Source organism: Penicillium subrubescens (assembly GCF_028828155.1).
Source record: "Penicillium subrubescens strain IBT 31985 chromosome Unknown utg000002l_segment0_segment0, whole genome shotgun sequence".
Lineage (NCBI taxonomy): Eukaryota > Fungi > Ascomycota > Eurotiomycetes > Eurotiales > Aspergillaceae > Penicillium > Penicillium subrubescens.
Window position 1 is genome coordinate 3817882 of NW_026643152.1, and position 12964 is coordinate 3830845.

General features: G+C 47.6%; 5 protein-coding genes across 5 annotated transcripts; 2 read left to right on the forward strand and 3 right to left on the reverse strand.

Annotated features, from left to right (window-relative positions):
• Positions 1–166: 166 nt before the first annotated feature.
• Positions 167–1417, reverse strand: N7473_002756 (3'(2'),5'-bisphosphate nucleotidase; the record flags this gene model as incomplete). The annotated part of the gene is made up of 1 exon (XM_057148696.1): positions 167–1417. The coding sequence occupies one exon, from the start codon at positions 1415–1417 to the stop codon at positions 167–169; it is 1251 nt and encodes a 416-aa protein (XP_057012350.1).
• Positions 1418–1646: 229 nt separating this feature from the next.
• Positions 1647–3768, forward strand: N7473_002757 (LSB5 family protein). The gene is made up of 4 exons (XM_057148697.1): positions 1647–2097; positions 2155–2199; positions 2276–2427; positions 2481–3768. Exons 2-4 carry the CDS (start codon positions 2185–2187, stop codon positions 3601–3603), a joined length of 1290 nt encoding a protein of 429 aa, XP_057012351.1. The 5' UTR covers positions 1647–2097; positions 2155–2184; the 3' UTR covers positions 3604–3768.
• Positions 3769–6541: 2773 nt separating this feature from the next.
• Positions 6542–7978, reverse strand: N7473_002758 (uncharacterized protein; the record flags this gene model as incomplete). The annotated part of the gene is made up of 1 exon (XM_057148698.1): positions 6542–7978. The coding sequence occupies one exon, from the start codon at positions 7976–7978 to the stop codon at positions 6542–6544; it is 1437 nt and encodes a 478-aa protein (XP_057012352.1).
• A 552-nt stretch (positions 7979–8530) lies between these two features.
• On the forward strand, positions 8531–9520 carry N7473_002759 (glutathione S-transferase family protein; the record flags this gene model as incomplete). Its single annotated transcript, XM_057148699.1, has 4 exons — positions 8531–8581; positions 8691–8850; positions 8921–9151; positions 9204–9520. The coding sequence occupies 4 exons, from the start codon at positions 8531–8533 to the stop codon at positions 9518–9520; spliced, it is 759 nt and encodes a 252-aa protein (XP_057012353.1).
• A 2584-nt stretch (positions 9521–12104) lies between these two features.
• On the reverse strand, positions 12105–12951 carry N7473_002760 (uncharacterized protein). The gene is made up of 2 exons (XM_057148700.1): positions 12707–12951; positions 12105–12653 (listed from the first exon to the last, which is right to left on the reverse strand). The coding sequence occupies exons 1-2, from the start codon at positions 12801–12803 to the stop codon at positions 12301–12303; spliced, it is 450 nt and encodes a 149-aa protein (XP_057012354.1). The 5' UTR covers positions 12804–12951; the 3' UTR covers positions 12105–12300.
• Between the last annotated feature and the right edge of the window lie 13 nt (positions 12952–12964).

Sequence of the window (12964 nt, forward strand, 5' to 3'; positions counted from 1 at the left end):
CTTGGGTTCCGTGTATTCTTATTTTATACTCTATCTCTGTCATCATATATGTACGACGTACTTCTTCAATAGCACTTTTTCTCCCTCATTTCCTCCACGTGGTATCACAAGTGTACTTTGGACGCATCAAGCGTGATCTTAGCCAGTAGCAACACAAACCTCCAACTTAAAGCTTAAGGACGACCTTGACAGCATCAATGACCTGGTCCTGCAGGGCCTTGGGGGCAGCAACAACACCCTTGTTGGCAGCCAGGGTCCGGCCCTTGCTGAAGTCCAGGCGGTTGCCGTAGATGTCGGTGACCTGACCACCGGCCTCACGGACAATGATGTCGCCAGCCGCGTGGTCCCAGATCTTCTCCTGGTAATCCTTCTTCACGGGAAGACGGAGGTAGATGTCACCGGCACCGCGAGCAATGGAGCAGTACTTGGCCTGCGAGTCCAGACGGACACTGGGGGCAGTGATACCGAGACGCTCAGCGACGGCAGCATTGTCACCCTGGGCGGAATGGGCAGCCTCGACACCCTCGCAGAAGACAGCCTGGGCGATATCGGGAACAGGACGCATGGAAATAGACTTGCTCTCGGCAAGAGTGCCGTTGGACAAGGGACGGCTGGTAGCGCCCTCGCCCTGGACGGCGGAGAACAGGACACCGTTGGCGGAGGTGCTGGTCTGCTGGGCACCAGTGCTGGCATCGATGGGGGCAGCATCGTCGACGGGGAGGTTAGGAGTACCAATAGCTCCGACCTTGACATCACCGTCCACGATCAAACCAAGGCAGACGGCGTACTGGCCGCCGCGAAGGAAGCCCTTGGTGCCGTCAATGGGGTCCAAAGCCCAGATACGACCCTTGGGACCACCAGCACTCTTGCCCTCATCGATGATATCCAACATGCTCTCCTCGCTGGCGATAGGACCGCCCAGGATCTTATCACTCTCCGCATCCTCCAGCTTGATATCCTTGACCAGACGCCAGATCTCTGCGCTCAAGGCCTTGTCCTCACGCAGGGAGCTAGCCTCCTCCTCGGCGACGATCTCGTCGTTGGGGAAGTTCTTGCGGATGGCCTGGATGATGAGGGCCTGGGCGCCGAAGTCGCCGATGGTAACGGGTGACTTGTCATCCTTGGAGACGGTACCCTTGGCCTTTTCGAAGAAGACCTTCTGGGTGAGGATGGAGGCCCGCTGAACAGCGAGCTCGGCGATGTAGCGTTCTTGTTGGTAAGCCATTGTTGGAATTTGGGAGCTGGAGAATGGGGAGGAGGGTGAGAAGGAGGGGAGTAAGAGGGAGAGACGGGAGCGGGTCTTGAGAGCCACGCTGAGGGCCAGGATGAGGGTGGAGCAGATGAGGAAGCGGGACAGGACGCGCAATAAGCTCGAGGGGCGATGGTTTGGCGGGGAGGGGGAGGGAGAGAGGGGCATCAAATGAGGTGATTAATTAGCAATTCCAATTGAGCTCGAAGAAGCAATGGCACTTGGATGTCTGTATCTCTTCTCTCTCTGGTTGAATTGCCTCGTATTGATTACTTTCTTTAGTCTCGTTTCTTCATCTCCAGTGGAACAAAACCCCCGCCCTAGTCCCAATTGGGGTCCGCCCAGTCACGTTCTTTAGTCTCAAACTTTCGTTCTTTTGTAGCGTTTCATTGTGGAAATTGGAATTTACTTCTTCTTGAATTTTCGATCGACAGAGTTGACTGGCTAGAGGTGTGGCACATTGCCAGTCTTGTGAACCCCGAGTGCCTAACACTATCTCAAGCAGGCAGGAGCATCAGAGTCTAACAGACTACTTGAGTCCACTTGCAAACCCACACTTGTCTCCAGCCCGGTGATCGGCCTGCCGAGGAGCGCTAAGAGCCTAAGAGGAAACCCTGCGGCCTCCGACGTCACCGTCATCCACGCGACACAGTCACCCCATTGCTCGACCTCTATCCTTTGGTCTCGTGTTCTCAAAGAAGGAGGACATTTGGGGATTACTGGGCACAGTTACAGCTACAGCGTGGTATCGTTGCCTGCTTACCCTGTCTTCGTTTCCCGCATCTTGCCAGTGTGATCCGAGCCGTGCGGGGCTTGACACGCGAAGGCCGAATCCCTAAACGCGCGGGGTAGGAGACTATTCACTTCATGTTCAAGGAATCCAGACCATACTAACTGTCCATTAGGTTGACAAGAATCTTCTTTATTCCCCCAAGATGTTTCAATCCTCGGTAAGTCCTTCATACCGCCGCGATAAGGGGTCTTGTGACCAACAACAACGCTGACATGGTCCACGTCTCGAGGTAGAAACCCTACTCGGCCGTTACGGTCCAAATAGAGGTCCTCACCAGCGAACAATATGAGGTGGATGACTGGAGTGGTATCGTCGATCTGGTAGAGGTTGTTCGCATCCAAGCCAGTGGCCCAACAGAAGCAAGCCGGGCTTTGCGCAAGAAGCTGTGGGTAGATCGCAACCAGTAGCCTACGGAACTCGGACTGACACCTCTTCCAGGAAGTACGGCACCCTCCACCGACAGCTACGCGCCCTCACTATCCTCGACTTCCTGATTCAGAACGCAGGCGAACGTTTCCTGCGCGAATTCGCCGACGAGCCCTTGCTAGAACGCTTGCGCATCGCTGCCACCGATCCCGTCTCAGACACCCAGGTGAAGCAAAAGTGCAAACAACTATTTGCGCAATGGTCGGTGACATACAAAGACACGCCGGGCATGGCAAAGATTGCGGCGCTTTACAAGCAACTTCCCAAGCGCAAGCAACCGGCCACCCAGGCCAAGGCCAAGGTCCTTCGTGAGGGTTCATCAAACCAGAATGAGGTACCCATGGGCCATACAGTCACCATCTCAGCCGGTAATGGACCCGCCACAACGCTCAGCAGTCCCAAACAAAAATCCAAATCGAAGGAGAAGAAGAGGGCAAAGACACTCTCGATCAGCTCGAAGAGCTTCAGTCTAGAACGGGAACGCCCGCAAATTCTGGAGACTATTGCGTCCGCGTCGGTGGCGAGTACGAACTTGCTGAATTCCTTGAAATTGGTCAATCGCGAAACGACTCGTGTTAGTGATGATGCAGAGTGTAGCCACCGATTCGACATTTGCAAAAAGCTCCGTCACCAGATTCTACGATACATCCAACAAATCGAGAGTGAGGAATTCCTCGGAGGACTGATTCACGCCAATGAGGAGCTTGTTACTGCATTGATGGCATATGAGGTTCTGGATAAGAGTGTAGATTACGACAGCGATAGTGACGACGATGTACTATCTGGCAACTGGCGGTCGCGCGCTGACATCGAGTCCGAAATGAACCAAAGCTTTAGTGGGTTGTCCGTCAACCCCCCGAAACCACCCCGGCCTAGTCTACCCATTGCTTCGTCTTCACAGCATGGGCGGCAAATATTCGAAAGTGAGAGCGAGACAGAGGAAGAAGATGACGATGAGGACAACCCCTTCGGAGATCGAAATGCGATCAAAACGCCTGGAATTGAGAAAGCTGGTTATTCTTGGTATGCATGTGGTCACTGTTTTAATGCTCGGCAAGTAGCTAACAGACGTGTAGGAAAGAAGTATGATCCAGGCTTCATGGAGCCGTGGTTTTATAAATGCGTTGCTGCTTGAACTTGACTTTATTGTTAGATTGGGTATGTCTTTACGGAATATCCAAATGAGCCTATGGTGTGTGGGTGTTGATGAGACATGCTTTTCTTTTTTACCTCGATGCGATGTTGTATTCTATCGTTCCGGGAATCAATGCATAGCTGGAAATGAATATACTATAATCACCATCCGTCCTTGAATTTTGTCAGGATCAGGTCTTTTTACGTCCTGCTTCCCCCCAACACTCAGAAGCTTCGGTCTGATCTACAGGCAAAACAGCATGCTGTTTTGCTAAAGCCTTAGAGTGGATTGGAATACAAGTCATTTCGCACTAGTTAAACACGAGTAACACCGGCGAGCATCCAACTATGAAAGGTAAGAGCTCTAGGGGCGATAGTATATTATACTGGCCGTGGAGAGTTTTGGCCCATATCTGAATATCTGAGTAACCAAAAGGGGCATACGCTCTCGACCTAATCCACCCGTCGTATGGTCGTAAGAAATCTTAAACTAGGCCGCTATAAATTAAAAGACCCCTTTCTATGAGAATATAGGATCGTTAGTCCCACTCCTCCCGCTACGGCCGTATGTCTTTTTCGCCTCTCTGAGATCGGCATTCAGGAGCATCAAAATGTAAACTGTAATTATTTTCTGTTGGATAATAAGAGACTACTCAAAGTGATAAAAAACTCAATTCATGACTGAGTTCAGCGTACATAAAGCATCGCATCTCCGTCTGGAATGATTTCAGCCAGAGCTTAAGACATCAAAACACTCGAATCCATTTCAACCTTTGGCTTCGTAGGAACTACCTACCAGGCTAGAGCCTTTCATAACAAAACCTCCGAGAATATTTTACTTACGCAACTTTGCATATAAAACCGCCAGTTCAACGATCACCGACAAGATGACTGTCTCTGGTTTTGGACTGCTAGCTGCTCTGACCGCCACCATGCTCTCCTTAAGCAGTGGAGTCCTATGAACGGCCTCTATTAGCTATACCTCCTAGGGCATTACAGTCTCTAGCGGAGAATTCACCTCCACTATTCCTGGACATATTGCACAATATGACGCTGGCGATGGACGAGGTCTCTGCTACGGACAGGAGCTCATCGGAGACGGTGTTGAAGCTATCAATACCAGTGACGGGTCGCAAAGTTTCCACTGCGACAATGGTGACTGGGTGTCGGCAACCTTTTGGATCACAAAGGATCAGTGCTTGAATATTAAAGTTGATGGCCAACACCACTACTGCTGCGGAGAAACACTCACTAACGATGGTGCTGCGGGGTGTTATCTTTAAGGGAGATATGGTGAAGACTCGGCATTGGATGCAATTATTGAATTGGGAGAGTGTTTGGTCCTCTTGTCTTCGGGGGTACGTCAAAGTCATTGTCTGACAATGGAATGTACCCAACTCTTGGCTCGCCAATGGGCTGTTTGTCGGATCGTTTAAATTTGCTGCGGATGGGCATGATGTATCTAGCAATGATATTGGACGAAATGGACCATCTAAACACGAATCAATTGGCTCGACTATCCTGGGTAGTTGATTTCTGAAGCTCATTATATTGAGACTCCGTGACAGGTGTTTTTTCCCCTCCACAAAGTTGCGGATAGATAGAATGTGATGTAAGATTGTAGTCGGAAGGACAAAGGAAGATCTCTTGCTCCTCGACTAGTGAAGCATATCCGTCGGTATAAACGACTCTTCCAGGACGTTCCATCCCCCAGTCTCCCCATTGTTGTTCCCCGGTAGTGAGATTCTCACAACACAGAGCGAACACGAAGAGATCTATCAGCCAAACCCTGAGAGACCCATCATAGTGCTCAGAAGAATCGTTTTCCGGGTTATTTCGATCAAAATTACAGTCGATCAAGTTGACATATCCAACCAGGCCAGACTTGTTATCTGGCTCCGAGCTCGCCAGAATCGACCGGACTGCACGCTCATCCAAAAAAGGCAGTAGTCAAAACGAGGTATTCCCGAATAAAGATGGAACCCTCGCCCTTCGACCCACTGTATATGTCGATGCCGAATAACGTCCGTTGAAGCGCCTTCTAGGCTCGGATCTTGAACAATTATATTTCGATAGCCCTCACGAACAACTTCGTGGATATTAGGCTGACACCAGAAATGTTCTCGGTCTTTGTCCAAAGGCATTTGGAATAGCAATATCGGTCAAGCTTCTCAATAGCGGCGGTGAAGTCTTCATCAGAAGTGGCCGTATAGCTCGTGCGATAGATAACATAGCCCCACGGCCAAGCTCCATCCATCGTAGCCTGAAACCGGAAGAATCGATGAATCCAATTGTTCCAGGTATTATTGTCCCATCCTGGCCTTCTACTGAATCGTATTCTTCTCTCAAGGGCGGTTTCCTCGGGTGGAAATTCTGATGAGCGCCGCGGTATAGTCCACGAGTCGTCGTGAAAGACATTCGTATTTTCAGACATGACGCCTGAGCGCTCGAATTGTAACAGAAATCAGACAACAAAAATAATAAAAGGCCGGCTGCTTTGCTTAATAGGATTGTGTCTGCTGGGTTTGTCTGAGCTAAGAGTGCGCTAGTTCGCTGTCGCCCTAGCGACTGACTCATAGCGACACATGCCTGGCTTCTCCTTGATATGTCACACAATCAATGAGCCAATCCCGGATCTTGATAATCTGAGCAATGAGGGCTCATCAAAGGGGAACTTGCAAGATGGATGATCTGAATGTGGGCAGAAGTTTGATAGGATGAAAACTTGAAAAACACTCGTTGTGGGGGGCATTGCCGTCAAAGAAGGAATGACCTACAGGCGATGACAAGGATATCCTGTAGAATAATGCGCTAACCTTATTAGGATTTGCCAGGGAAGGGGCAAAAGTTGTATTGAAAGACGAGTGAATTATCAACAGATCGAGGAACTGGATGCCTGAAGTACCCATTACTACAATGAAATTCTAGAGGATCTAGGTCTAACCTTGGGCGATCGTGGATGGAAAATTGCAGATAAGCCCATCGGCTTCTCCTTCGGGAACTGTGCATTGCGTATATTTCCATGACCTTGGTGAATAAATGCGGTAGAGCGCGATATACAGAACGGACATAACACTTGCTATAAATTGAGCGGAATGTGGGCACATTTCACTCAAAAATGAACACCATGAACCTGCTGCTTCGTCTTCTTCACGTTGAGATCCTTCCAAAATAAGCCAGGAAGCCAACGTGATTAGATAAAGGCACGTGGCAGTAATTAGCATAAGATTTTGAGTCTCCTTATAAGCATGATCGATCGCATCGCGAGTAGCCGTCCCTTTCGCGTAGGATAGCTGGGTAGACAGTGAGCCATAAATGGCCGTAAGTTCACCTTGAGCGGATGAAGGAAGGAACTCTTTCAGCTTCACGGGAAAGACTCCAGTCCACATTGCAACGGCATCAGTACTTCCAAGTGCACTTCCAATGCTGGCTACCACTCCCTCAATAGCCAGTATAGCCGGAATGTTTCTCTGGGCAGAGATCGCCATAACAGTCATCTGCTCACAGATCACGAGAGTGCCACCTCCGAAAGCAACAAAAATCAGGCACATCACAATGTACCCAATGTTCGAATCTGGCTGACGGAACTTGATCATTAGAACGACTCCCAGGATAGTCAAAGGAACGCCAAAGCAAATAGCCCACCACTTCAGACGACCATGCTTGCGAAGGACAGCGCCGAAGACAAGACACCAGAAGCAGGAGCCGATAGTATAGATGTTTGAGATATATGTGGCATGGGTCACCGTCTGGTCGAACATCACCTGCAAGAGGGAATAGAAGTAATTGTCACAGATATACCAGGCGAAGTAGAGCGAAACAACCATAGAGAATGCGAAAAATACAGGCCGGTTTTGGATCAGCTCCCACGGCATAAATTTCACTGGTGCGAGGTACTTATCCCAGAGGGTGAAGCAGACAATCAAGCAAAATCCAATAACAACAAAGCATATAATCAATGGAGAGTGCCACTCTCCAGGCTGATACGAGTATAAGCTGAATGCCAGCAGGAAAAAAGAGAAGCCTGTCGCAATAATGAGCAGTCCAATCACGTCGAACCCAATACCATAATGGATGATAGACTGCAAAAGGTTTCGTCCGCTGCTTTGCTTTTCCGTCAAATCCGTCTTTTCGGCCTTTTCTTGAATGCAATACCACAGGCTCCAGAGTGGAGCACTGACAATAGGCATGACAATTGCAAAAATACCGAAGCTCCATCTGTATCCAATCCCGCCAGGGGCCACGATCTGGTCGGCTGCGTAACCGTAGATCCAGGGTGTAATAAGATATGGGGAAGCAGCATAAGCAATCCAGAATGCACGGTTCTTTAGAGCCGTGGTGTCGGCGGTGAAAATCGTCATGGAGAGATCAATCATGCTAAACCCGGTTTGGTAAAACACCTGAGCAGCACAACAGCCTCTGATAGCTTATATAGCCTGTATTGATCTCAGAGGGAAGTTGTCCTCTGATATTCAAATCATCTCGAATGGGCAAGACAGGGCATACTGAACGGTGAATATACTACAAGTCGGAAGACTGTGACGGAAATAGGGCTATGCAAAACCATCACCAAAATGGGGCGAGAAAGCTTGTTCCCTGTGTCTAGCTGAGAAGCGGCAAGTCAATAATTTGTTTAGGCTTCCTAAGCTTGTGCCGAGGTGGCCCGACCTACGTGGTATTTTACAGTTGTAGAGGCGGAGTACCCAGTGGGCTGCATGCCCTTCCTTCCCCTGCAATGCATATATCACGCGATCAGGATTAATCAAACAAAGCACAAGGGAAACTGCGGATCAGCTAAGCGAGACTAAATTACATTTTCCTTGAACTTCTTTCAATACATCTTCTCCACCAGCGACCTATCCTCCACAATTTTACCCAACCTTTTTGGTAAACGGTTATGTTAACTAATCCACTTAACCAAATCAAAAATGTCTTTCTTTTATGCAATGGAAACTCCCGAACGGGTAAAGAATGCCAAAGTCAGTATCCTCGGATCAGATACAGACCTTTTACCGTATCAGCGAATCAATCCTGCCCCTCCTCTACCGCGGACCCCGCAAGAACAGGCTCATGCTAACTTCCACAAAGGGCTTACACCTCATAACCTCTCTAACTCCAAATGGAAGAAAAGTCCACATTCTTCTCGAAGAACTAAAGGAGGCCTACAGCTTTGAATGGACGACAAGTCTGATTGACCTCGACAAGAATGAACAGAAAAAAGACTGGTTTCTCAGACTGAATCCTAATGGTGCCTCTTTTGCTTTTTCGTAAATTTATATGTCATTTTCCAGAATGTAGACTAATACAAACCCATATAGGGCGTATCCCAATCTTGATCGACAACAATACACGTCCACCTCATGTGGTAATGGAATCATCCGCCGAACTTTTGTATCTCGTCAATTCAGCAGACGAAAACAATCTTTTCTGGTTTTCAGACCCGATTAATCAAAGCGAGGCACTCCAATGGCTAACATTCTGGCATGCCTCGGGGCAACCCAATCAAGGGCAGTACAATTTCTTTCGGAACAATGCAGACCAAAGTCCTCGTTAGTGCTATACCCCTGGAGCTTCGATTTCGCGCTTTCTGAAAAATCCTAGATGCACTGGCTCGCTTCAAGCGGGAACTGCTCCGGGTTTACGACGTCCTTGAAATCCGACTTTCGGGGAGATATGGTGGTGGCGCGCGGGAGTACTTAGCTGGGCGAGGCAAGGGGAAATATAGTATTGCTGATATCAATGCCTGGGCTTGGATAAGAAATATTCGACGGATTGGATTCTCAGAGGAGGAATTGGATCGGTTACCTCATTTACAACAGTGGGTGGATCGCATTGCGGCGCGACCGGCTGTGGAGCGAGGTCTGGGAGAGTGGTACGATGAGGATGTGCATCCAGAGTTGTTGCTTGAGACTCGATGACTCTAGATAAACTGCCCTATGCGTCCCGCGTTAATTCTGCCATGCTGAGGGTGTAGGGTAATTTAGTAATATACCTTTCATTTAGAAGCTCAATAAATGTCGCGGCCCTGACAAACGATCGCTTAGCTATTTCACATATAATCCCCATCCTGCATATTCCGTCATATGTCCCAAATACTATGTCGACTTCATGAGCTTTTTAACTGAGTAAATCCTCATATTCTTTGTAGAACCCATCCTTTATGATGCCGTGATAAGATCAATGATAGCGGGAAAGTAGCATCGGATTGCGGGGTGTAGGTCGTGCAGTAAATTGTGAAGCCCCAGTTTGGTTCTGTTAATTGGAGCCAGTCATAGAGGCTGCGATACAATGTTCTTGCTAATTGGACCTGCAGCATGATGTAGATAGTAAGATGGTAAGATTGGGACCTTGTATCGCGGCATCGGCATCTAGTTTAGGAAAATGGGGTTATCAATTCATTACTGTAGGTAGTATAACCGGCCACGCACGAATGGTTGCCTCAGAACTCCACCAACCAATCCTGGTTCACCTCAATACTCGGGACGCCGAAGAGCGATATTTCGAAAATTCTACGTAAGAAAAGAATAACTTTAAAGATAGCGTGATAGACGCGAAGTGCCTAAGAAGATGGCTCCTTCCTTACTTGACAGTACGTAGTTTAACATTATTTAGAGTACGGGAAAGCTAATCTAGGTCAAAGATTTCCTTACAGATTTTTACCAAACGTCCACCTCTAAGGAGAGAGGCTGGCATAAAGAGTGCTAGTCCTAGGAGGCAACAGGCCCCGCTTCGTCGTTCGGCTAGAATTTAGGCACGGGAGCAAGTGAAATCGGTTACATAGTACGATTTCAGCCCAAATCCAGCCTAACATGCAGCGGCGCACAAAGCCTTAGCATTATCAAGATGGGGATGATGCAGCGTTTATTTTATCCCTGAAGATGGACTAGTTGTAGATCATCTCTTATCCTAGAGGCATGTTTTGTTTATTTGACCGATTGCACTAAGGCAACTATCTATTTAGTCACGTTTCATGATAAATATGATTATAATTATATTTTCACCTACTCAAATTGACTCTGCCAATATTGCTATAGATAAATCCTGCTTTGAATCCAGAATTTATATCGTTGTAGACATAATTTCCTCATGATTATAGCAGGATGATTTTCAAAGAGCGGCAATTCACTAATTAACTTTCCAAATTCTTTAGTATACCCCGGTCTTATATAGCCTTACAAACGGATAACGAAATGAAATTCTTCCTTTCCTACTATACTCATCTAGAAATCTAAGGTGTATCTTAATTTGCCTCAATCGCCGGTAAAGTTCGGTAGTCTTGTATTTCTTTAGTTCTAGCGGAAGGAAACGCCCTAATCATAGTGATAAACCCTAAGCTCTACTGTTAACTGTAGAATAATGATCGTTTGCGTATTTCTATGAATTTACAACGCCACCCGTGTTGTAACTACCTTTCAAAGTATAGTTATAATCTTACTAATTCGAAGAAAGAATCAACTCTAGTCTAGAGGGAACGATTGCACTAGCTATCTTGCTAATGTTAATAATTGTCGAGCATCTAGCGATACGAATTTTTAAGCAGCCTGTTACGGTGATCAGAAGCGAATCCATGAAGGTAGCTGTATCATTCAACGAAGCAACTAAATCTAAGGAGAAGAGAAAGGAGAAAGCTCCATGTAGGGCCTTATAGATCTTTATGGTGCTTTCTGCCAGCAGGATCCCTTTGTTTGGGTTCTGCTGCTGTACACCGCCTTCCTTCTTTGGATGCCCTCAAACCTCCGATTGTCTCCATCATGACACAGCCTTCCGTTATTTTCAGTGATGCGCTTTTTATCGTTGATATTGGTTGTATACAGATCCTTAAGGGATGATTAGCTAGCGCTTCCGGTTATACTAAGCTCTTGACTACTTAGTCACGTTCTATAGAGATTATATCTTCCACTTACCAACCGCGATATACCTAACATTGCCGTGTACCACTGCTAGCTAGAATACAGAGATTACGTTGTTGAAGGAAATAGTAGTCGTCACGATTGAAGCCCGATGCACGTTAGCGGGCAGTAACCTATGGTTAGATCTCACCAAGAGGTATCAAGAATACCCCTGTAATTAGGTGATATATCTGGACGTAGTTAGCAACCAACATATTATAATTCATTGTTGCCCAGAGAGGTATGGTTTTACTTCACCTGGCTAGACGAAGAGGGAGGCGCAAAACTGACTCTATGTACAGCCCCACCGATGGTGCTATGCCCTGAAACGAGCATAGTGAGAGGAAGGGTTTACCCTTGTTTGTAAAATACTTAATCTTTGATATTGTTATTAGCCAAATTCTTGTTTCTGGTTCGTCTGGCCCTCGTGTCCTGTTTTCTCATTCACTGTCACTCTGTCCACGCTCTCTCCTGATTCGGTTTCTTTTTTGGTACTAACGCTGGCGCTTTCCTCTGCAACTATTATCGAAATTCTTTTCCTTTCCAGGCAGAGGCAAGGAAGGAGAGCAGCGCAGAACTTGAGAAGCATCATCTGTGCGATAAGAGTGTGTTAATGGGAAAAAATTGATTGAGGGCAACTGTGGCGTAGGAAATTACAAAAGATGTCGAATTGAAAGGGCTTCTGAGACCTTTCATGCCCCCGCCTTAACTAGGCATGCCTCGACCTTTGTCACAGATGAGGAACTCCTACTCTATGAAATTCCGTATACCAGAGCTTCCATTGGAGAATGAATAGCGTCTAAAAGCAACTAGTACACCAAAATCTCCTCATCTTTTTCTCCCTCGTCCCTCCATTTATTAAGCACCTTCTTCATATCCGCCGCGACATTCTGAGCATAGTCAGGCCCAGCGGTCCCGGCAGGCAATTGCGCTGGGTTCCCCCTCACCCAAGCAACAGGTTCTTTAGCAACACCCGCGAATTTCTTCTTAAGCTCTTCAACCTGCTGAGGCTCATAGCCGCGACCGAAGATTACCGCGCGAGGCAGCCGGCTGTAATCGTGGGTTCCGATCTCATTGGGGCTCCGAGACTGAGGATCGTGACCTGCAAGCAGATGCGGGAGCTCAGCGTCTGCAGCCTCATATGACAGGATGAAGTGGATAACTGAGGAGCATTAGCACCATACTTTGTTTATTTCAGGGATGTATATCAAGAACCTTCATATTCAGGCAGCAGGTGCTGGGAGATTGATTTCCCCATTGCGGGTATTCTGCCGCAGGCAACTACTGGCATCGGCTGAGTGAATGAAGACATGTTGCAAGAGCTGTACGCAGTTCGCTACGGATGAAGATATTTCGGAGCATTGGAGATGGATTACGGAGTAAGCTGAGGTCAATGATTCAAATTATATTCCTCGTTGCGGTGCGCTCGGTCTTGATGATGAAATTGATGACGTTCGGACAGAGAGCATTGTA

What these genes read in the sequence shown, in the direction of transcription:
- N7473_002757 (XM_057148697.1), top strand. An exon ending in CGGGCTTTGCGCAAGAAGCT is followed by an intron (nt 2,428 to 2,480) that starts GTGGGTAGATCG and finishes CACCTCTTCCAG; the next exon opens with GAAGTACGGCACCCTCCACC.
- N7473_002760 (XM_057148700.1), bottom strand. Translation starts at nt 12,803, where the DNA reads ATGTCTTCATTCACTCAGCCGATGCCAGTAGTTGCCTGCGGCAGAATA. An exon ending in CCTGCTGCCTGAATATGAAG is followed by an intron (nt 12,654 to 12,706) that starts GTTCTTGATATA and finishes AATGCTCCTCAG; the next exon opens with TTATCCACTTCATCCTGTCA.